Below are 22647 nucleotides of genomic sequence, written 5' to 3' on the forward strand. Positions count from 1 at the left end.
CCCGAGAAGCGGCCAATGAGAAGGCCGCAGGCCTGGGCCCCGCCCCCTCGCCGGTCGGCGTGGGATCGCGCACGCGCACAGGTGGGCCGGGGAGGGGGCGGGGCTTCCAGCCTGAGTGGCGGACGCCGAGTCCAGGTACTGTGCGATCTGCGGGTGCGCCGCCTCCGCCGCCACCCTGCTGTTACCCCCGCGTTTGCAACGCATCCCCCTTCTTGCGTCGTCCTCCATCCCTCCCGTCGTGTCCTTCGGGGGTCCATCATCTTCCTCTGGCCCCGCGCTAAGTCGTCCTTGCCTTTTGTGGCCATTTCTGCTCCGTGAAGCGCTCCCTTCTGGATCTCCCCCGCCTTCTCCCCCTCTCCTGGTCCCCTCACTACCCCGGCTTGTTTGTTGGAGACCTGGTCTCCTCTGGAGGCCCCGCTAAGCCTCAAACTCCCGATCCTCCAGCCTCAGCCTCCGGAGTGCCCAGGTTACAGGTGACCCCACCATCGCTGTGTTGTTCATCGCCTCCCAGTGTCCTCCGTTCTTCCCCTGCTCCTCCCCGTCTTGCGACAGTCACGTCGGTGCCTCCTGCACCCAGTTGTCCCCAGCCTTGTACTCATTCTCCTTCCCTGCGCATGTCCCTCTCCCACCATCACTCCACCCTGGAGCCCTAACCTGAAGTGCACCTAGAATCCCAGCCCTTCCCTAAACCTCTGCGGACAACTTGAGCATCGAATTCAATCCCAACCCCAGCTCTTCCTCGAGTGAACATTGCACCGGAGGACACCCACAGTCAGGAAGGTGTGTGGTGATGCTGGACACACCTGTGTCCTGGTGTCATGCCCAGTTTGCTGTGGCATTTGGACGATCATGGTAATTAGCCATGCATGTCCCCCTCCCCATCCAATCTCCTCTATTCCTCTTGTCAGCTGACTGCCATTGCTCCTCACCCCCCCACACACACACTTGTAATCCAGTCACTGGATTCCCACAGCAGTCACGCCACCCCACACCCCACAGTCTCCACACTACCTTCAAAATCTCCACCACCACCCTCACTACATTGGAGGGGGCCCAGTGGCTATCACAAACCTTGGTTCTATAAATACTTACTCTTCATCTCAGTGCCAGTCCAGGGAGATTGCTGGGATTGGAGAAGAGACAGGGGAGCACAGAGGGCCGCGGGACTCCAGAGGAGTCCTGTAGTGGCCGGGGAGATCAGGGGGGCTTCCTGGAGGTAGTATGTTTGCTGAGCAGGATACAAGGTGTGGAGGAGCTCAAGGGAAGGTGTGCTGGGTAGGAGAAGCCACACTGAGTGATTTAGTGATGAGTATGTGGTTTCAGTTCAAGGAACTGAAAGATATTCAATAAGGCTTGGAGTGTTAAAAAAAAAAAAAAAGAAGAAGGTGAAATAGGTAATTCGGGGAAGGTCATTCAAGGCCCCGAAAGCCAGTGAAGAGGAACTGGGATTTGTGTTCTAGGAATACCAGGGAACTTTGAGCCGGGGAAGAAGTTTGGTGTTGTGAGGACAATGAGAACCACAGAAGGGTTCTGAACAGGGAGACCGGGAAATATTCATTCTGTGGACTAGAAGGGGTGTATTATTTGGCCAGGATGTCCCCCAAATCCAAGAGGAAGCAGAGCATGAGGATCAGCCTGAGTTAGTGGCACTGGAGTCTCTTGAATGGCTTGGGGTTCCTGGAATGCTCCCAGCTCCCCTGCCTACTCCAGTTGTACCCAGTCCTGTGACTAACCCACATATACATATATATATAGATATATAGATATATATGGTGTAGGTTCAAAGCCTGAATAGCAAGATGCTGTCTCACAAAAATGAGAGAGATAAAATGAGAGATTCATCTGTTCTTTTTGTTCCCTCTCCAGCTGTAGCTTTAAATCCTGCTTTGAGAAATGGGATCCAGAAGTCTGGGTCTCAAAAACTATTTTGTCTTAATCCTTATCAAAATAACAGCTGCCTCAAATTAAAAAAAAAATCAGCCTGGTGATGTGGCTCACACCTGTAATCCTAGCTACTCAGGAGGCTGACATCTGAGGATCGAGGTTCAAAGCCAGCCCTCCACTAAAGTCCTTGAGACTCTTATCTCCAATTTACGGGAAGTGGCTCTGTGGCTCAAAGTGGTAGATCAGTAGCCTTGAGCTGAAGAGCTCAGGAACAACACTCAGGCCGGCCCAAAGTTCAAGTACCACAACCATCAAAAAAAAAAAAAAAAAAAAGAGGAGAGGGGCTGGGCGTTTGGCCTAGTGGTTGAGTGCTGGTTTAGCATTCATGAAGAGCTAGGTTGGATTCCTCAGTAACACATAGAAAAAAGGCATTAATGTTGCTGTGGCTCAAGGGGTAGAGCTCTAGCCTTGAGAAAGTCCAAGGACAGTGTCCAGGCGCTCAGCTCCAGCCCCAAGACTGGCAAAAAAAACAAAAAAAAATTATCAAATACTGTATTCCAGACATAAAATCCACCTTTTCTTCCTATATCTCCCCATTTGCTATAAGCTTCACCCACTAAATCTCTAGATTATTCAACTTTGGTCTCCCCCATTTTATTTATAAACGTCTTCATTAGTACTTTCCTGTATTTTTTTAACCAGCTGATGCAGGCCCCATGGTTTTAAAAAAATTAATAAAGTTTGTTGGGGCTCCTTTTTAATAACCTGGAGTAACTTCTCTGTCCCTCGTGGTGCCCCATCTCCCAGCTACACAGATCTCTCCGCCCGCCCTCCCCGCTCAGATGGGCGGGCCTTCCCGGAGGCCCCGCCCCCTTACCCTCCGCCGCGGACCCGGGCGCGCACGCACTGCGCAGGCACCCCGCTGCAGTGGGCGTGGCCCCGTGAAGCCCCGCCCCCTCTCCTCCCGCCCTCTCTTGCCCAGCCTGTTAGGGCAGAAGCTGGGGCCCCCGCGGCGGAGGTAGCAGCGTGTCGCCTGCCAACTAAGACCCAGGTCTTTCTGGGGGAGAGAGGGGAGGGGACATTGGGGGACTAGGTGGAGGGGAAGGCTCCCGATGAGCCTGAGGCCGGGGCCTGTGCTGTCAGGCCTGGTGGGTACCTGAAGGGGAGAGCAGAAATGCCAGGGCTGGGGTGGGGGGAGCCGGGAAGGACAACCCAAAGCAGAGATCCATCCAAGGTGCCATTGACTCGCTACAGGGGAATCTGGCGGGGCGAGGGGGGGGAGGGCGGTGCAGCCTATTAGAGCTCAGATGAGGCTAAAGAAGGGGTGCTGACGGGCGGCAATGTGGGCGCTGGAGGTGGGGTGATACACAGTGGTGGCAGGCAGAAGCTTGAATCTTCAGGGGATTTCGAAATCCCTGCTGACCAGCCACTATCTAGCTTCCCTCTTCTTGGGAGGGGGCAGGGGGAATGACTGCCAAGGGTCTCGTGATTGTGGATGGTGATCACTGCCCAAGACTAAATCTGCCTTCAGTGTGAGGTCCCCTAGAAAGCCTATTAACATCTCCATTCTGTGCTTGCTTTTCTTCCCTCTACCCCCACCCCACTGCCAGCTTGGAGACCCTGACACCGCCTACCTTCCCATTTGGGCTTTTAGGACCCTACACCCCCAGCTGTCAGGCAACATGAAGCCTAAACTAACCTATCAGGAGGTAGGTGGATGGGGGCACCGGTGTGTGTGGGGGGGGGCACCAGTGGTGAGGGGCCCAGGTGAAGTGGAGGGCAGGAGGCCCACAGACCTTCCCTGGCACCCCCCACCTACCATCCCCCACCTCCATCCTGCAGCTGAAGGTGCCTGCTGAAGAGTCAGCCATTGAGATGCATCTGAATGAGATCGAGGCCTGGAAGGCTGCGGAGAAGGTAGCCTGGTTAACCCTTGATCTGTCTCAGGACGGTTGGGTTGCTGGGCCTGGGCAGGCTGACGGCCTCCTCTTCCTCCTCCCCACAGAAAGCCCGCTGGGTCCTGCTGGTCCTTATCTTGGCAGTGGTGGGCTTCGGTGCCCTGATGACTCAGCTGTTCCTTTGGGAATATGGGGACTTGCATCTCTTTGGGCCCAACCAGCGCCCAGCCCCCTGCTACGACCCCTGCGAGTAAGTGGGAGGGGGGGGAGGGGAGGGGACTGGAGGGAGAAGAGGAAAGGGGCCCTGGCAGGCCATGTACACTTAAACCACCCAGCCCCACCCAGCTCCGGGAGGGGGGGGGGCTGGTGATGCAGATGTCTGGGCGAGCACACACCCACCCCCTTTTCCCCACGCACTTGGTTTCCATGGCAGCCACAGCGTCATCTTCTATGCTGGTCTAGGAACAAATAGACACGCATACGCATAGCACTTTCTCTCTCTGTCTCTCTCTCTCTTTTTTGGCACTGTCCCTGAGCTGTGTGTGTGTGTGTGTTCAAGGATAGCACACTACCACAAGAACCATACCTGCATTTCCAGCTTTTTAGTGTTATTGTTAGCAGAGGGGCTTGAATTCTGGGCTCAGACCCTGTTCTTTTTGCTCAAGGCTAGATTTAAGCCACTGCACCACTTCCAGTTTTCTGGTTGTTCATTCAAGATAAGAGTCTCCAAGTCCCCTGAAGATTCTTATCTCTAACCACTCAAAACAGCTGAAAGTGAAGCTGTGGTTAAGGGGTAGAGCTAACCTTGAGGCTCAAGGACAGCACCCAGGCCCTGAATTCAACACACACACACACGCACACACACAAAACCTTCCCCGTCACCTCGAGACACATGGAGACCCACAGGAGTCCTGCCTAGGTGCACAAATACATACAACTTCCTAGCCCTTCATCTCCCATCCATCCCCTGTGGCTGATGTTGTCCTCTTATCTCCTCCCCTCCCCATTTGCCCTCAGAGCAGTGCTAGTAGAGAGCATTCCAGAAGGCCTGGACTACCCCAATACCACCACCAGCAACCCCTCCACAAGCCAGGCCTGGCTGGGCCTGCTTGCCGGGGCTCACAGCAGCCTGGACATCGCCTCCTTCTACTGGACCCTTACCAACAATGATACTCGCACCCAGGAGCCTTCTGCCCAGCAGGTACCCATCTACCCTGGGCATCGGATGTGGGGGTGCGAGTGCCAGTGAGAGGAGAGGTGAAGACACAGGGATGTGTCTCCCAGCTGTTTAGAAGAAGTTGTCTGGACTGGGGGTGTTTTTCACCATCATCTGAGGGCCTCTAAATGTCAGACTGTGGGTTTGGTTGCAAGGGGAATTAGGCTGGTGGGTATCATTTGATCCAGAGTGACCCTGGCTCCATCAAGCAAAGACAAGGGAGAGAGGACAAGTGATCACTCATTCCCAGCTTCAAGCGAGGCTGCCACCCTTCTAGCAGGGCCACCTTAGACAAGTCAACACCTCAGTGCCCTTGGGCCAGAATGCACAGCTGCCCTGAAAGGCTTATGTCAGGATGAAACAGCCAATCCATGCCCAGTACAGAAGCGGCCCTGTTAAGGTATCTCCACTCAACAGGGTATGATGGTGCTATCTATAATTCCAGCAGTAGGAGACTCGGGTGAGAGGGTGGAGGTTGGATTATATAGTGACACTTTGCCTCTAAATGACAACAAAGAAACAAACCAACCCCCTGTCAAGCTCCCACTTCCTGCAAGTTTCCATGGAAGGGGATTAAAACACCAGGCCTACCGAAGCTTCATCACTGCTGCACTCTTGTCATCTTAGCTACTCAGGAGGCTAAGCTCTGAAGAGCAATGCTTGAAGCCAGCCTACGCAGGAAAGTCCCTGAGACTCTTACCTCCAAGGAACGAGCAAAAAGCCAGAATTGGGGCTGGGAGTTTGGCCTAGTGGTAGAATGCTTGTCTAGCATGCACGGAGCCCTGGGTTCTATTCCTCGGTACCACATACATAGAAAAAAGCTGAAAGTGGTGCTGTGGCTCAAGTGGCAGAGTGTCTGCCTTGGGAAAGCCCAAGCACAGTGCTCAGATCCTGAGTTCAAGCCCTAGGACTGGCAGAAAAAAAAAAAAAAAGCCAGAATAGGAGCTCTGGCTTAAGAGTAGAGCACTAGGGGCTGGGAGTTTGGCCTAGTGGTAGAGTGCTTCCCTAGCATGCACGAAGACCAGGGTTCGATTCCTCAGCACTCCACATACATAGAAAAAGCCAGCAGTGGTGCTGTGGCTCAAGTGGTAGAGTGCTAGCCTTGAGAGAAAGCCCAAGGACAACGCTCAGGCCCTGAGCTCAAGCCACAGGACTGGCAAAAAAAAAAAAAAAAGAGTAGAGCACTAGCCTAGCTCAGAGACAATGGCCACGCAGCACACACAAAAAGCAAACAACAGCTAGGGAACATTTAGCTCAGTGGAAGAGCACTTGCCTAGCAAGTCCAAGGTCCTGAGTTCAATCCTCAGCAACAAAACAAGAACCAATCTCAAAAAATGAACTTGGGCCGGGAGTTTGGCCTAGTGGTAGGTAGAGGGCTTATCTAGTATACATGAAGACCCGGGTTTGATTCCTCGGTACTACATACATAGAAAAGCCGGAAATGGTACTGTGGTTCAAGTGGCAGAGCACTGTCCTTGAGGGAAAAGCCCAAGGAACAGTGCTCAAGCCCTGAGTTGAAGCAAACAAAAACCAGAAAGACTCCAAAGCCTGGGTGCAATCCCCTTCCACCTGTGAGGGTTAGAATTAGCCCTGCCTCATAGGCCCGTAGCAGTTCAGCGAGTTCAGACATGAAAGGACCTGGCAGAGTATACAGAAGGTACTAGCTGATCAACCCCTATGCTTTTGTTACTGGTATCCTGTCACCCCATACCTTCCCCACACCTCCAGTCCTGCTTTTTGCTGATTCTGGGGAACTGATTCTGCCTAGGTTGGCCTCAAACGGTGAACCTTCCGATCTAGTCTTCCTGAGTAGCTAGCATTACAGGTGGGAGCCATTGGGGCTGGCTCTGTTTATTCTTTTTCACATCTCAAAGCCAAATCTGACCACACTGGGATAACTGGAGAGTGGGAGTAGGTTGGCATACTGGCTGGCCCCACCCCAGAGAATCTGCTTCTTTCCCACAGGGTGAGGAGGTCTTCCGGCAGCTCCAGGCCCTGGTACCTCGGGGTGTGAAGGTCCGGGTTGCGGTCAGCAAGCCCAGTGGGCCTCTGCCACAGGCGGACCTTCAAGCTCTGCTGCAGAGTGGTGAGCTGAGAGCAGTGGGGGTGGCAGGCCTGCCCCCCCCAAGCCAGTCCCTGATCGTTGTCCACTGTTGGCCTCAGGTGCCCAGGTCCGCATGGTGGACATGCAGAAGCTGACCCATGGCGTCCTGCACACCAAGTTCTGGGTGGTGGACCAGACCCATTTCTACCTGGGCAGTGCCAACATGGACTGGCGCTCCCTGACCCAGGTTGGCCCTCTCCCTGCCCAGCTTTCCTCACCTGGGGCTCCCTCTAATTCCTCATGAAAGCTACCCACAAGATATGGGACATGGAAAACCCTGCTCACCCATGTGGCCTTTGGTATACGTTTCCTGTGTACCTGTTTCTAAACCCTGCCCTGCCCTGGGGGGTGCTGGGAGCATGGCACATAGCATGAAGTTGCAGTTCAGTTTGGAATCCTGGACTGGCACGAGGCAGTGACAGCTCAGAGGCCTCAGGGTTGGGGGTAGATGGAGAGGGGCAGGTGGAGGGGCCAGGGGTGTGATGGGGGAGACACAGCGTGTCTAGGACAGGATAGACCGGCCAGAATGATCATGGAGGCTGAAGAGTACGGATAGTACAGGTAGTTTGGGCACTCCAGGGATGCTTCCTGAAGAAGGAAACACATTGGCCTAGGCCAAGGATCGAGCGAGAGTGAGGGTAGAAGCAAGACCTTCAGGAAAGCTGGAACCTGAGTCAAGTTCATGCCTGTGAAGGTATGGAATGGGAAAGAGGGGGAGGAAGACAGGAGATAGAGAGACCAAGCCGGGGACCTTCCTAGTCTCCGGCTCTCCCTGGGCTAAGTATTCTCCCTCCCACAGGTCAAGGAGCTGGGTGTGGTTATGTACAACTGCAGCTGCCTGGCTCAAGACCTTACCAAAATCTTTGAGGCCTACTGGTACCTGGGCCAGGCAGGCAGCTCCATTCCATCCACCTGGCCCCAGTCCTATGACACCCAGTACAATCAAGAGACACCAATGGAGATCTGCCTCAATGGCACCCCTGCCCTGGCCTATCTGGCGGTAAGTCTGGAGAAGCATGGTCTACCCTGCTCCCCCCACACACACCCGAATTGCCCCTCCCAGGCTCCATCGTGACCCTGCCTGGCCTGGGATTCAGTCTCTGTTGGCCTCTGTTTTTGTTGTTTTGTCAGTGACGGGACTTGAACTCAGGATCTGGGTGCTGTTCCTGAGTTCGCTCTAGGCTAGTGCTCTAACTACTTTGAGCCACAGCTCCACTTCTGGTTTGCAATAGAGATTAGAGTCTCATGGACTTTCCTGCCCTGGCTGTCTTTGAACCACCATCCTCATATCTCAGCCTACTGAGTAGTTACGATGACAGGCATGAGCCACCGTTGCCCAGATGGCCTCTATTTTTTTTTTTTTTTTTTGCCAGTCCTGGGCTTGAGCTCAGGGCCTGAGCACTGTCCTTGGACTTTCTCAAGGCTAGAGCTCTACCACTTGAGCCTCAGCACCACTTCTGGCTTTTTTCTATGTATATGGTACCGAGGAATCGAACCCGGGTCTTCATGCATGCTAGGCAAGTACTTTAACCGCTAGGCCAAACTCCCGGCCCCAGCTGGCCTCTATTTTATTTGGAAAATGGGTACCACCTTTTCCCAATCTCTGGGTATAAATACCCACCAAACCTCTGCTGTTGTCTGGTGCAGTCACCAAGAGGTAGCTCTTCCATTTGAATTAATGAAAATTAAGACTAGGAGGTGTGATTCAACAAATAGAGCCACTTGCTCAGAATGTACAAGGCTCTTAGTTCAAGCCCTAGTACTACCAATAAATAAATATATAGAGAGAATTAAAATTAAATATGGTACACAATCTACATGTGACAAGAGGCTGTTATATTGGACAGTGCAGAGAGAACCTTTCTGTCATTCCAGAAAGTTCTATCATGCAGTACTATTTTTGGGGGGGGGAACTGAGTTTAGACATATTTTTTTATTTATTTTGGTGGGGAGGTCATGAGGCTTGAACTCAGCCTGAGCGCTGTCCTTGAGCTCTTCATCTCAAGGCTACCAACCTACCTCTGGGCCAGGGCGTTGTCCTGGAGCTCCTCAGCTCAAGGCTACCTCCCTACCCTTGAGCCAAGCCCCACTTCCCATTTCCTAGACGTTAACTGGAAATAAGAGTCTCAGGTCCTTTTGTGTCTGGGTTGGCTTTGAACCATGATTATCAGATCTCAGCCTCCTGAGTAGCTAGGATTACAGGCGTGAGCCACAGCACTCAGCCTATTTTTTATTTATTATTATTATTTTTTTGCCAGTCCTGGGGCTTGAACTCAGGGCCTGGGCACTGTCCTTGGGCTTTCTCAAGTCTAGCACTCTACCACTTGAGCCATGACACCACTTCTGACTTTTTCTGTGTATGTGGTACTGAGGAATGGATCCCAGGGCTTTGTGCATGCTAGACAAGCACTCTACCACTAGGCCACACTCCCAGCCCTCTGAGCCTGTTTCTTGACATAGTGATTGTCCCCTTCCCTTCAGAGGTGAGACCCAGAGGTCCTGGTTCCTGGGGAGCTGGCCAGGCCCAGGGCCCACATGGCCATGCCTCTGTTGTGTTTTGTTTTGGGTCCAAAATCAGGGATTTGAACTCAGTGCCTGATGCTTTCATTTATTAGCTAACAGTCCACCATGCTTGACCGTGCTTCTGGCAAGGCATTTTCTTTGATTCTCTTCCCACCACCCCCAGAGTGCACCCCCACCCCTGTGTCCAAGTAGCCGTACCCCAGACCTGAAGGCCCTGCTCAACGTGGTGGACAGTTCCCGGAGCTTCATCTACATCGCGGTCATGAACTATCTGCCCACCATGGAATTCTCCCACCCTCGCAGGTGCAGCCGGGCGTGAACAAGGCTGGGGGCTGGGGAGCCCCTGTGTGGGGAGAGGGAGTGATAGAGCTCAGAGAGCAGAGGAGACCAGAGCATAGATGCAAACAGGGAGACAGACGGACAGGACAGACGCGCCACTGGAAACCCAAAGCAAGGGACTGGATGGGGTGAGGGAAGCAAAAGGATTGGGAAGCTAGAGGCCTGAACCAAGGGGTGGGGTATGGGGTTTAGGGAGCAGAAGACATGGCCTGGAAGCTGGGTGTGGTGATGCACTCCTGTAATCTCAGCACTCAGAAGGCTGAGATGGGAGTTCAAGGGCAAATTGAGCTACATAGCAAGATTCTATCAAAAAGAAAAAAAAAAAAACAGTCACCGACATACAGAGTCAAGGAGGGTGTTTACCTAGCATTTGCAAGGCCCTAGGTTCAGAGAGAGAAGAGAGAAGGGGGAAGCTGGGTGAGAGAGGGAGAAAGGGAGAGAGGAAGGAGACTATGCCTGCATATAAGCACACGCCCAGACTGGAAATGGATGTAGGAAGTAGCTAAGAATACTAGAGTTTTGCCAAGTGCTGAAATCCTAGCATGCCTGGAATCCTAGCTACTCAGGAGGCTGAGATCTGAGGGTCAAACCTCAAAGCCCAGGAAGGAAGAAGGAAGGAAGCCCATCAGACTTAACTCCAATTGACCACCCAAAAGCCGGAAGTAGAGCTGTGGCTCAAGAGGCAGCCTTGAGCAAAAAAGTTTAGGGACAGCATCCCACCCCCAAGTTCAAGCCTTAGGACTGGTGTGTGCGTGTGCGCGCGCACACACACACACACACACACACACACACACACACACACACACACACACGAAGCGGGTGGATGCATATAATCTTAAGACCAAGGCCGGAACATTTTGAGTTTGGGGAAAGAGACCCAGCAAAACAAAGGGAAGATGGGGCTAAGGAGGAAGCTGTGTAAGATGAGTAGATAAGATGATGGGGAATGAGGTTTGGGGGGTCAGAAATAGGGAATGAGGGCTCAAAAGAGACAGGAACAGGCTAGGAGCCAGCTGTGTGGGCAGCAGAGGTTTGGGGGTGCTCTTTGAAGCCAATGCAGGGCCCAGACTTTGATCCCCAGAGCTGAGGGTGAAGGCCATGGATAAGGCTGCCCTTCTCATCCCCATCCCCCCAGGTTCTGGCCCACCATTGACGATGGGCTGCGCCGGGCGGCCTACGAGCGAGGCGTCAAGGTACGCTTGCTCATCAGCTGCTGGGGACACTCAGAGCCGTCCATGCGGTCGTTTCTGCTCTCCCTGGCCGCCCTGAGGGACAACCATACCCACTCTGACATCCAGGTGGTAAGTGCCCCACCCCCCGACTTGCCTTGGCACTGAGATCTACCAGGTAGAGACACAGGCAGAGGGTCAAGGATCAATTAGAGACAGGGGCAGAGGATTGGGACAAGATGGAGACACAAGCCAGGCGCTGGTGGCTCACACGTGTCATCCAGGGCACTCAGGAGGCTCAGATCTGAGAATTGAGATTTGTAGCCAGCATAGGCAGGAAGACTCGTATCTCCATTGAACCACCAGAAAACCAAAGTGGCGCTGTGGTAGAGTGCTAGCCTTGAGCAAAGCAGCTCAGGGACAGTGAGTGCCCAAGTCCTGAGTTCCGGTGGATGACATTTTAAAAAAGAAAACAGATGTAGACATAGGCAGAGCATGAAGGACAGGATGGAGACAAGGCATATCACCCTCCAACAGTGAGCCACCAGCACCCAGCTTTCCTGGAGCTTTTCCCCCCACCCCCCCCACACCTGTACCTCACTCTCCTTGGCATCCTTCCCCTTTCCCCTCCCTCTTCTCCCTGGCAGAAACTCTTCGTGGTCCCTGCGGATGAGGCACAGGCCCGTATTCCTTATGCCCGGGTGAATCACAACAAATACATGGTGACAGAGCGTACGGCCTACATCGGTGAGTGTCCGAGCCCCCTGGCCAGGAAAGGAGGGTGCAGCACCAGGGCCTGGACCCCATAGGACATTTACTCTCTCTCCCATACCCAAAGGAACCTCCAACTGGTCAGGCAGCTACTTCACGGACACGGCAGGGACCTCCCTGCTTGTGACCCAGAACGGGCGCGGTGGCCTGCGAAGCCAGCTGGAAGCCATCTTCCTGAGGGACTGGGACTCCCCCTACAGCCATGACCTGGATACCTCCGCAGACAGCGTGGGCAACGCCTGTAGACTGCTCTAAGGCCTGGTCCAGTGGACAGGCCAAGGCCTTTGAACCCCCCTCTCCACCCCCTGCCACCCCACTCCCCGGCCCCAGAAACAACTCAGACTCTGGTTCCAATCCCTGTCTCCATGTCCCTGCTTTCTGTCTTCTCCCCCATTGTGGCTCCACAGGCTCTCCCCTGCCTTCCTGCCTCTACCTCGCCCCCCACCAGTCTGACGCTATGGCCCTTGGGGCCTTGCAGGGCTGAGGGAGGGAACCCCCAAATAAGTGGGGTGCATGCTGGGCCTGGACCCCTAGGCTATTCCTCCTTCCTAGGGTAAAGAGGGCCTAAGATTATAATAAGTAAATAACTATATAGCCCGTGTCTGGCTGATTGATTTGAGATGGGGTGTCAGGGTTGAGGGACAGCTGGTGTGGGTGTCTGGGTGGTGGCAGTATGCTAAGCCCTTGGCAGGGGACACCCGTGTGGCGTGTCTGAGCCTGCAGTGGACAATGCACATGCGCTGGCACAGACTGAGCATGCATGGAGCCAGCATGGGGGGGGGGCACGTGCTGCACACACGGAGCATGCGCCTAGACTCAGCATGTGACCCAGCACCGGTGTCCCCAGGGGGAAGCTGCATGCCTGACCACCACAGCGTGCACCAAAGGCAAGAGCTAAGCCTGAGGACTCTGGGCTGAACCTAGAGAATGTTCTGGAGGCGGAGTCCTAAGTGCCAGTCCAGAGGCAGGAGTGCTAGAACAGTTCTTTATTGAATCAGGCAGAGACGGCAGGGCCGGGAGCGAGCTCGGAGCCAGTAGCATGCGTCCATCTTCCTGCCTTCCTGGCTGAGGGGGCCGTGGGCCAGACCCTTAGAGGCATCCAGTGTGGGGAGGGAGGGGTGCAGGCATGCACTCGAGGGGGGAGGGAAAGGGAGGATTCTGGATAATTATCTTTTGTGTAAGAATAATTTGTAGGCTCTGGGGATGGCTCTGTAGAACAGTTCAGGTTAAGGAGGAAATGCCAGCCCAGCTAGCGTAGTCCTGGTCATGAGCAGAGCTGGCTGGCGCCATCAGTGGTGCCCACCGACGTGCTGCAGGAAACTGGTAGCCCGGGGTGGACCATGAGGATGGGGGTGGGGGTGCCGGGGTGGGAGCCCCTGCACCCGCGATCCTCGGACGCTCTCCAGGGCCCACTCTGGCTCGCTCAGCCACTCGCCAGGACAGCTGTTGGGCTCAAAGAGCTCAGGGCCAGACCTCTGCAAGGGGAGAAGAAGGAAGAGGGGCTTCAGCAAGAAGTGTGGGTGACCTCTTGCTGCCTCAGGGATGGGATACAGTCCTCTGCAAGGATTCTGTCAACAGCACCCAGCCCCTGTCATATCCAGACACAGACCATCTATGTCTAGCTTTCTTTTGTTGTAGACAGGATGTTGACTAGGTTTGCTTTCACCATCCTTGATCGCAAGATCCTCCTACCTCTGCTGAATTAGAGGTGTGTGCCACCACAAGTGTCATTTCTTACAGGTGCAATACTAGAGCTGGAGTTTTAGTTGTAGCCTGAAGATGGGTTAGAATGACCAAGCCTTTGTCCTGTCTCAGGAGTATCAGTGTGAGTGGAAGATATCATTACCTCCCTACCACCTTGCAGGATGGGTTAGCATTTTGTTGAGTCTTTACATCCCAGATGTGGGTTAGTGTGGGATAAGTCTGGCCATATTCAAAGGTGGGTTCTCATGTTGCAGATGAAACAGGACCCAGGTGCTGGCGGCTTATGCCCATAATCCTTGCTGCTCAGGAGGCTGAGATCTGAGGATCATGGTCCAAGCCAACCCTGGCAGGAAATTGTGATCTCCAGTTAACTACCAGGAAACAGAAGGTGGAGCTGATGCTCAAAGTGGTAGACCTTGAACCTTAAACAGAAAAGTTCAGGGACTAGGCCCTGAATTCAAGCCCCATGACCAACCAAAACAAAAAAACAGGCCAGGAACTGGTAGCTCACACCTGTAATCCTAGCTTCTCGGATGACTGAGATCTGAGGATCACTGTTCAAAGCCAGCACAGGCAGGAAAGGCCACGAGACTCTTATCTCCAATGAACCACCAGAAAATTGGAAATGGCACTGTGGCTCAAAGTGATAGAGCGTGCTAGCCTTGAGCTCATAAGCTCAGGGACAGTGTCTAGGCCCTGCATTCAAGCCTAGGACCACCCCCCACACACACCCAAAAAAAACCCCAAACAAACAGGTGGAGGGACCGTTGCTTATCCACCTGCCCAGGTGACTTACCTCCGCGTCCATCGACATGTCCTTGATACTGGGCCCATCCCCGTCCCTCTGCGGGATGGTGGGCAGCTCTACAGAAGCCCCTCGGCCTTCTCCTTCTTCCCAGCCATTGCCCCTGCAGGGCCCGTCGTCCTCAGGAGAGGCCTGGCTCAGCCGGATTAGATTGCTGAAGTTGGAGTTGGACTTGGAGCCCATGGGTGGCTTCCGGGCCTTATGGCGACCAGCAAGACGGCTGCCGTAGAAAGCCAGAATGGGCTCCGGACCTGAGTCAGGGACCCTGCGGCCAGCGGTGGCCACTTTGAGCGGGGTGAGCATGTCAGAGACCGTGTCGGCCCGGGCCTCGCTCCACAGACCTTGCCCTGCCTCCTGGAGGCTGAGGTCATCCAGCTGATCGATGGCTCTCTGCATGCCCGGTGCCTTCTCATCCCAGAAGAAGGGCCCAGTGCCCATGCCCACTGCTTCCTCTTCCTCTGCCAGCCGGTAATAAGGGGCCCCATCTTCAGCGGTGGCCACCAGGCCCTGGGGCGCCTTGCCCTCCACCTGCAGTGACAGGCGGCAGCTGCGCAGGGAGAGCTGATAGTAGCGAGTGGTCTCATGGGCGCTGCGCAGCTGCTGCATGGACACGAAGGGGTGGCGCAGGGCGGCGCTGGGGCTGATGCGCTCGTGGGACTCCCACGTGAGCATGCGTTTGATGAGCTCCACCATGCTCCTGAGGTCGGCCAGCTCGGCCACCGCCTCGCGGTCCTGGAAGCTCAGCCGACTCGCCCCACCGCCGTTCACCGTCTCCATCTGATCTAAAGACTTGAGCATGTACTTGCGGCGCTCTAATGGGCGAACCTGGTGACACGGAGGGAGGGGTGAAGGGAGATGACCCTCTGGCCAGTGTTCAGGCCCGGCATGCCAGACTTTCCCCACCGGAGCCCTTGATATCCAGGTCAGCCTGGGATTCGACTTGGAGCTCTCTTGCTGTGCGGAGGGTTCTAACCTGGTCGCTCTCAGCCCTTGTTCTTTTGAGGAGTGCCTTTTTGTTTGCTTGCTTGGCTTATTTCATTTTTTTTTTCCTTTCTCCTTTGTGCCAGTCCTAAGAGTTTGAATTTCTAACTGTCTGAGCACTGTCACTAAGTTTTCTTAAATTCTTTTTCTTTTTTTGTCAGTCGTAAGGCTTGAACTCAGGCCTGGGCTCTGGCCCTGAGCCTTTCTGTGCTCATGGTTAGTGGTCTACCACTTTAGACATTGCACCACTTTCTGCTTTTTCTGAGCAGCTTATTGAAGAGAAGAGTCTCACAGGCCAGCCCGTGGCTCACGCCTGTCATCCTAGCTACTCAGGAGGCTGAGACCTGAGGATCAAGGTTCAACGCCCCCACCCTGGGCACAAAAGGACCTGAGACTCTTATCTCCAATTAACCTCTAGAAAACTAGAAATGGGGCTTGGCTCAAGGGTAGGGTGGTAGCCTGGAGCTGAAGAGCTCAGGGACAAGGCCCAGGCTCAGGAGTAGGGCAGTATCCTTGAGCTAAAGAGCTCAGGGACAGTGCCCAGGCCGAGTTCAAGCCCTATGACCCCCCCTTCAAAAAAAAAAAAAAAGACTCTCACGGGCCAGGCACTGGTAGTCTGGTAGTTCATGCCTATGATCCTAGCTAGTTAGGAGGCTGAGATCTAAGGATCGTGGTTCAAAGCCAGCCCAGGCAGGAAAGTCGGTGAGACTCTTATCTCCAATTAACCTCCAGAAAACTGGAAGTGACGCTGTGGCTCTAAGTGGCAGAGTGCTAGCCTCGAAGCTGAAGAGCTCAGGGACAGCACCCAGGCCCAGAATTCAAGCCCACAACTGATTAAAAAATTTAAAAAAAAAAGGAAGTGTCTCATGGACCGAGAGTGTGGCCTAGTGGTAGAGTGCTTGCCTAGTGTGCACGAAGCCCTGGGTTCAATTCCTCAGTACCACATACACAGAAAAAGTCAAAAACAGTGCTATGGCTCTAGTGGCAGAACACTAGCCTTGAGTAGAGGTACTTAAGGACATTGCCTAGCATGCAAGAAGCCCTGGGTTCGACTCCTTGTTACCACATACACAGAAAAAGCTGGAATTGGTGCTGTGGCTCAAGTGGTAGGACATTAGCCTTGAAAAAGCTCAAAGACAGTGTGCCCAGGCCCTGTGTTCATGCAAAATAATAATAATAATAATAATAATAATAATAATGATAATAATAATAAGAAAAGAGTCCCACAGACTTTCTTGCCTAAGTTGGCTTTGAACTGCATGCTTAGTCTCCAAAGTAGCTAGGATTACAGGTGTGAGTCACCGGTCCCTGGCCCCCAGCTTTTTCATTCAAGGTCAGCACTCTACCATTTGAGCCACAGCTTCATGTCTGGATTTGGGTGGTTCATTGGAAATAAGATTCTCACAGACTTTTCCTGTTCCAGCTGACTTGAATCTACAATCCTCAGATCTCAGCCTCTGGGAGCCTGGCAGGTTTTGTTCTGTTTTTATTTTTTTTTTTGGGGGGGGAGGAGGTACTGAGATTTAAATTCAGGATTGCATGTGTGTTAGGCAGATGCTCTGCCACTTGAGCCATGCCACCAGCCTCTTTTGCTTTTGTTTCTTTTTTCAAGTAGGGTCTGGCTTTTTTTTCCTGCTCTCCCCCACTGGGGCTGGCCTCTAGTGGCAATCCTTCCTTCTCTGCCTCTCATGTAGCTGGGATTACAGGCCTGAGTCACTGCACCCAGGGAATTCAGAGCCTTTTGGTAGCAGTCTACCAGATGAGTGCCCCCACGCCCCCCCCTTTTGTCTGCTTCCCTACCTTCGTCTCCGCCAGGTAGTCAGCTGACGACTTGAGCTGCCAGGGGTTGGTGGGATCCGGGTGGGGATTGCGCTTGAAGAAATGATGGACCTTGCGGGCGGCATGCAGCAGGTGGGGCTTAGGCAGGCCCTGGGTCTCACAGATGTAACGCACTTGGTCGTATTCATTGTTGCCGGGGTAGAGAGGCCAGCCTAGGTGCAACTCAGCCATGACGCAGCCCAGTGACCACACATCTACCTTCTCACAGAAGGGCAGGCCCAGCAGGATCTCGGGGGCCCTGTAGAAGCGAGACTGGATGTACGGTTCCTTCACGTAGCGCACCTCACTGAAAATGCTGGCGGAGCCGAAGTCAATCACCTGTGGGCGAGCAGGGCCGGGGGAGAAAAGGTCCACAAAGGTGGGTGTGGTGCTGGGGATAGCCCGTTCTCTCTCTTCTCGGGTGTCCTTCTGTGTCTATCATTTGTCTCTGGCTGGCTGGGTGCCTGTGACCTTCCCTTGATTAGTTTTTGGTGCCAGCACTAGGGCTTGAACTCAGGGTCTGAGTGCTATCCCTGAGCTTTTTCACTCAAGGCTGGTGCTTTACCACTTGAGCCACTACTCCACCTCCAACTTTTTTTTTGGGAGGGGGACGCGGGGATGGCTCATTGGAGACCAGAGTCTCATGGGATTTCTTGCTTAGGTTAGCTTCAAAGCTCCCAAACCTACCCAGAACTCACCATGTGCAGACTCAGTTTTATCACCTGTCTGGCTGCGTGTTTCCTGCCTTCCACCACACAGGCAAAGGCAGCCCATGCACGCCTGTCTGTCCACCTCCTGTTCAGCATCCAAGCCACCCTAACCCTATCATGTCTTGATCTCTGGTTCACTTTTTTGTGTGTGCTGTAGACCTCTCCAGTGCTTCTTTATACACTGATTCAGCAGCACCTGCCCCTATCTCAGGGCCTTTGCACTGGCTGCTACCTGGAAAGATGTCCCCAGTATCTCCTAGACAGATGTAACAGTTATCTTCTCTAGATGTCTACATGGCTCCCTCTCTCCCTTTATCAAGACATCCTTCTAATATCACTTTCTCACTGAGGTCCCTTCAATCACATCAACTAAATTTCCACTCAGTCATCACCGTCTGCCAGCCTTAACCAACCCCCCACTATCTCCTTTCTCCTCATTTCCATACTGCAAATTACTCCCTACCTTGTTGACTCAGTCTCCCCATAAGGACTGGGTCAGAGCTGCTGAGTGGAGAATAACATAGAATGGGGAGTCCTCAAGTCTGGGATGGAGGGGACCTCAGAAGTTAGGATGGGAAAGTCAGGCTCTGGTGGCTCACACCTATCATCCGAGCTACTCAGGAGGCTTGAGATATGAGGATCATGGTTTGAAGCCAGCCCAGGCAGAAAAGTTGGTAACACTCATCTCCAATGAAGCACCAAAAAACAAAAACAAAATAAAACAACAACAAAACATAAATGGATCTGTGGCTCAAGTGGTAGAGCACTAGCCTTGAATGAAAAAGCTCAGTGACAGCACTCAGGCCCTGAGTTCAAGGCCCAGAGTGGGGTGCGCACGAGTGCGCATACACACACACAGAGCCAAAAGTGGTAACATGCTAACATACCACCACTCCACTGAGGTGGTAGAGGGCTAGCCTTGAGAAAAAGAGGGGGAAAAAAAAAAAGCTTAAGGAGGGGCCAGGAGTTTAGCCTAGTGATTAAAGTGCTTGCCTAGCATTCACGAAGACCCGGGTTCGATTCCTTGGTACTACATATATAGAAAAAGCTGGAAGTGGTGCTGAGGCTCAAGTGATAGAGTTCTAGCCTTGAGAAAGTCCAAGGACAGTGCTCAGGCCCTGAGCTCAAGCCCAGGACTGGCAAAAAAAAAAAAAAAAAAAAAAAAAAGCTTAAGGATAGCACAAACCCCAGTACCAGCACACACATAAAAAAAAAAGAAAAGAAAAAGAAAGAAAGAAAGAGCCAGCTACCCAGGAGGCTGAGATCTGAGGATCATGGTTCAAAGCCCAGCCCAGACAGAAAGATCCCTGTGAGACTCATCTCCAATTAACCACCAGAAAACCACAAGTGGCACTGTGGCTCAGAGTAGTAGAGCATTAGCCTCGGGCACAGAGAGGCTCAGGGACAGCGCCTAGAGTTCAAACCCCACAACTGAAAAAGAAAGAGAAAGAGAGGCAGGCAGGCATTGGGAGCCAGCAGTGAGAAGAGACACGAGGGAGAGTGAAGGGAGGACTTCAGGGCTGGGCCAGGCCAAGCCAGACATCGAGTGTTGGACAGGCATCCACCTGTCCAACAAAGCTGTCACCCTAGGCGTCCCCACTCACCTTGACCCTGAACGGGCATCGGGTCTGATCCACCAACATGATATTCTCCGGCTTGAGGTCGGCATGAATGATGGCCAATTCCTTGAGTCGGGCGAGGGCCCTGAGCACCTGTAGCGTCACGGTGCGGATATGGCGGGCGGGAAGAGGTGCGAAGTTATTCTCTTTCTGGAACTCAAAGAGGTTTTGTTCGAGCAGTTCGAAGACCAGGTAGAACTTGAGGGCATCGTGGAAGAATTCCAGAAAGCGGATGACGTGGGCCTCTTCGGGGTCCAGGCCCCGCATGCATCGAAGCAGCTTCAGCTCATTCTTGATGATGCGGCTGCGGTAGGCATCGTTCTTCAGGATCTTAATGGCCACCATCTCGCCTGTACTCCGCCGCCAGCCCTTGGCCACCTCCCCAAATGTCCCCTTGCCCAGCACCTCAATCATATCGTAACAGTCTGTCTCCGACTGGATGGTGGCCATAATGCCACCAAGCACCACCCTGCTGTGTCCTTGGAACCACAGGCTCTGCCAACTGTGCTGAGCCCTCGCAAGCTGCCCGGCCCCCAGGACCCCCAGCGGGGGGAAGAGGACAGAATTCGTGCCTGTCTTTAGTAGATTGGCCCTCTCGCCTCTCTGGCACCCTTCAGCCCCCTTAGTCACAAGACAGGTCGGTTAGGGGCTGCACCCTTCCCCCAAAGCCCTCCCGGCTTGGGACGAGGGGCCCCAGGCCACCCCGAATGGGTTCCAGCGTTGCTCAGTGGCTCTGGTTCTGTTGTTGGAGACCTGAGCCCCAGGCTGGAATGGGGGGGGTTGGGTGGGGTGATAGGTCGGGTCCCCTCCCCCACCCGCTGGCGGAACCCTGGGGAGGCTGCCTGACTCAGGAGGGAATCTGATGTGGATCTTCACACGGGCTGCAGGCCAACTGACAGGCCAAAGGGTAAAAAGGCCAACTTTTTTTTAGGGGTGTGTGTGTGTGTGTTTCCAGCAAATACGAGCCAGAGCCTAGGGCTGCTGTGGGAGGGAGGCATAGACGGGGCAAGAGTCAGGTTAGAAAAGGCCCTGAGGACTGGGAAGGTAGCTCAGTGGTAAAATGCTTGCCTAGCATGCATAAAGCCCTGGGTTCGATTCCTCAGTACCACATACACAGAAAAAGCCAGAAGTGGCATTGTGGCTCAAGTGGTAGAATGCTAGCCTTGAGCAAAAGAAGCCCAGGGACAATGCCAAGGCTCTGAGTTCAAGCTCCAGGACAGGCACACGCATACATACACCAAGGACCCGAATACATGTCAAAGAAGTCTGCACTGGTTCTAGGGGCCCTAGGGAGGCACAGAAGGGCTTTGAGGTAGAGAGAGGGCAAAGTTAGAGCAGAGTGTCACAAGGCTGCTTTCTATAGGCTAAGAGTAACTGGAAAGTCCCAAACAGAGGCAGTAGACTAGGGCAGAACCCAGGTGGTTCACAGTGTAGCAAAACAGAGAAGGTAGTAGATTAAGACATTTTGGAGAGCCAGGAGGACAACCCTGGGGGCTGATAGCCTGGACCAAGTTAGCAGATCCTATCTCAAAAACAAAAACTAGGCACTGGTGGCTCATATCTGTCATCCTAGCCACTCTGGAGGCTGAGATCTGAGGATCACAGTTCAAAGCCAACTTGGACAGGAAGGGGAGGCTAAAATTGAGCCAGCCAAGGCTGGGAAAAAGGAGACAGTGCTACTCCTTCTCTATGATGAAAGGGGCTGGTGTGAGAATAGGAAATGCCAGAATAGGGTGGGGGCATATTTGGGACTGGACAAGAAGATGTAGGAGCTGGAGGCCTAGATCCTAAATATGGAGAGGGCAGAAGGACAAGTGGCGTATGGCTCAAGAACAGGTGGACAGAGCCAGGGCTCATGTCTGTAATCCTAGCTGCTCAGGAGGCTGAGATCTGAGGATAGCAGTTCAAAGTCAAGCCCGGGCACTAGACTAACATCTGAGATTCTTATCTCCAATTAACCACTAGAAAACGGGAAGTGGGACTGGGGCTCCCCGGATAGGGTGGTAGCCTAGAGCTGAAGAGCTCAGGAACAATGCCCAGGCCCAGAGTTCCAGACCTACAAAAAAAAAAAAAAAAGAAAGAAAGAAAGAAAAGAAGAAACAGGTGGACAGGTGGTCACGTACCCAGCCTCCACAGATACTCAAGACCTTAGGATCTCATCCCTAACCAACAATTCAGTGTTGGGAGTAGTGGCTCTGAATCTGTGATTGCCAAGAGGGAATGGATAAGATCTCCAGGGTGAGGCCAAGGTGGACAGAGTTGACAAACAAGCCTGACAAGGAAAGGACAGGTGTCAGCAGGAGGGAGAGAGTAACAACTGTCCTGGCAGGCATGAGTTCCCTACCACCGCGGGCTCCAGGCAGAGGTCCACAGCCATGCTCTGCTGGGTGACTCACCAGAGTCCTCTGCAAAGGCTTCTGGGAAACCAGGTGTCAGTGGGTCACACCTGGCATTCTAGCTACTCAGGGGGCCGAGATCTGAGGAGATGGCAAGATGCTGGCCAAGGAGAAGGAGGTTGTCTACCAAACACAAGCTGAGGTGGAAACGTCTGAGTGTTTATTGGTTGGTTAGCTGTTGTTTTTTGGTTGGTCAAGGGGCTTGAACTCAGGGCCTGGGTGCTGTTCTTGAGTTCTTTTGCCCATGGATAGCACTCTTTCATTGTAAGCCACCGGCCCTACTTCCAGTTTCCTGGTAGTTACCTGGAGATAAGAGTCTCATGAAACTTCCTGCCCAAACTGGCTTTAAGCCTTGATCTCAGATTTCAGCCTTCTGAGCAGCTAGGATGAATAACAGGTGGGAGACATCAGTGCCTGCCTGGCTTCTGTGACACTCTTTTCTCCTTGAACCACCAAAAAGCCAGAAGTGGAAACGTGGTTCAAATGATAGAGTGCCAGACTTGAGGAGAAACCAAAGGGAGAGTGCCCAGGCCCTGAGTTCAAGTCCTAATAACAGCCCTCCACACATATACAAAACCCCTAAAGAGCTAGGATGGGCCACCACGATGCCACCAGAGCCTACCCAGTGCCACACTGCTGCTTTTCAGACCAGGGGTAGCCTGTTTCTCCTCCCCGGAAGCTGTGAACCTCCTTTTTAAGCCTCCTTTCTC

At 53.4% G+C, this 22647-nt stretch overlaps 2 protein-coding genes across 4 annotated transcripts; one reads left to right on the forward strand and one right to left on the reverse strand.

The window, feature by feature from the left end:
• The first annotated feature begins 111 nt into the window (after positions 1-111).
• Positions 112-12501, forward strand: Pld3 (phospholipase D family member 3). Of its 3 annotated transcripts, none has more exons than XM_090322580.1 (12): positions 112-135; positions 3495-3593; positions 3727-3801; positions 3890-4032; positions 4800-4983; positions 6964-7084; positions 7162-7289; positions 7902-8102; positions 9789-9928; positions 11100-11265; positions 11781-11880; positions 11972-12501. In XM_090322580.1, the coding sequence occupies exons 2-12, from the start codon at positions 3567-3569 to the stop codon at positions 12157-12159; spliced, it is 1473 nt and encodes a 490-aa protein (XP_090178706.1). In that variant the 5' UTR covers positions 112-135; positions 3495-3566; the 3' UTR covers positions 12160-12501. The 3 variants fall into 3 exon arrangements, with proteins under 3 accessions (XP_090178706.1, XP_090178705.1, XP_090178704.1); XM_090322579.1 differs by lacking the exon at positions 112-135 and adding an exon at positions 2851-2935; XM_090322578.1 differs by lacking the exon at positions 112-135 and adding an exon at positions 3011-3032.
• A 374-nt stretch (positions 12502-12875) lies between these two features.
• Positions 12876-20272, reverse strand: Hipk4 (homeodomain interacting protein kinase 4). Its single transcript, XM_090323066.1, has 4 exons — positions 19527-20272; positions 17195-17551; positions 14405-15238; positions 12876-13379 (listed from the first exon to the last, which is right to left on the reverse strand). Exons 1-4 carry the CDS (start codon positions 19989-19991, stop codon positions 13194-13196), a joined length of 1842 nt encoding a protein of 613 aa, XP_090179192.1. The 5' UTR covers positions 19992-20272; the 3' UTR covers positions 12876-13193.
• Between the last annotated feature and the right edge of the window lie 2375 nt (positions 20273-22647).

Source organism: Megascapheus bottae, chromosome 31 (genome assembly GCF_031878675.1).
Source record: "Megascapheus bottae isolate mThoBot1 chromosome 31, mThoBot2.hap1, whole genome shotgun sequence".
Classification (NCBI taxonomy): Eukaryota; Metazoa; Chordata; class Mammalia; order Rodentia; family Geomyidae; genus Megascapheus; species Megascapheus bottae.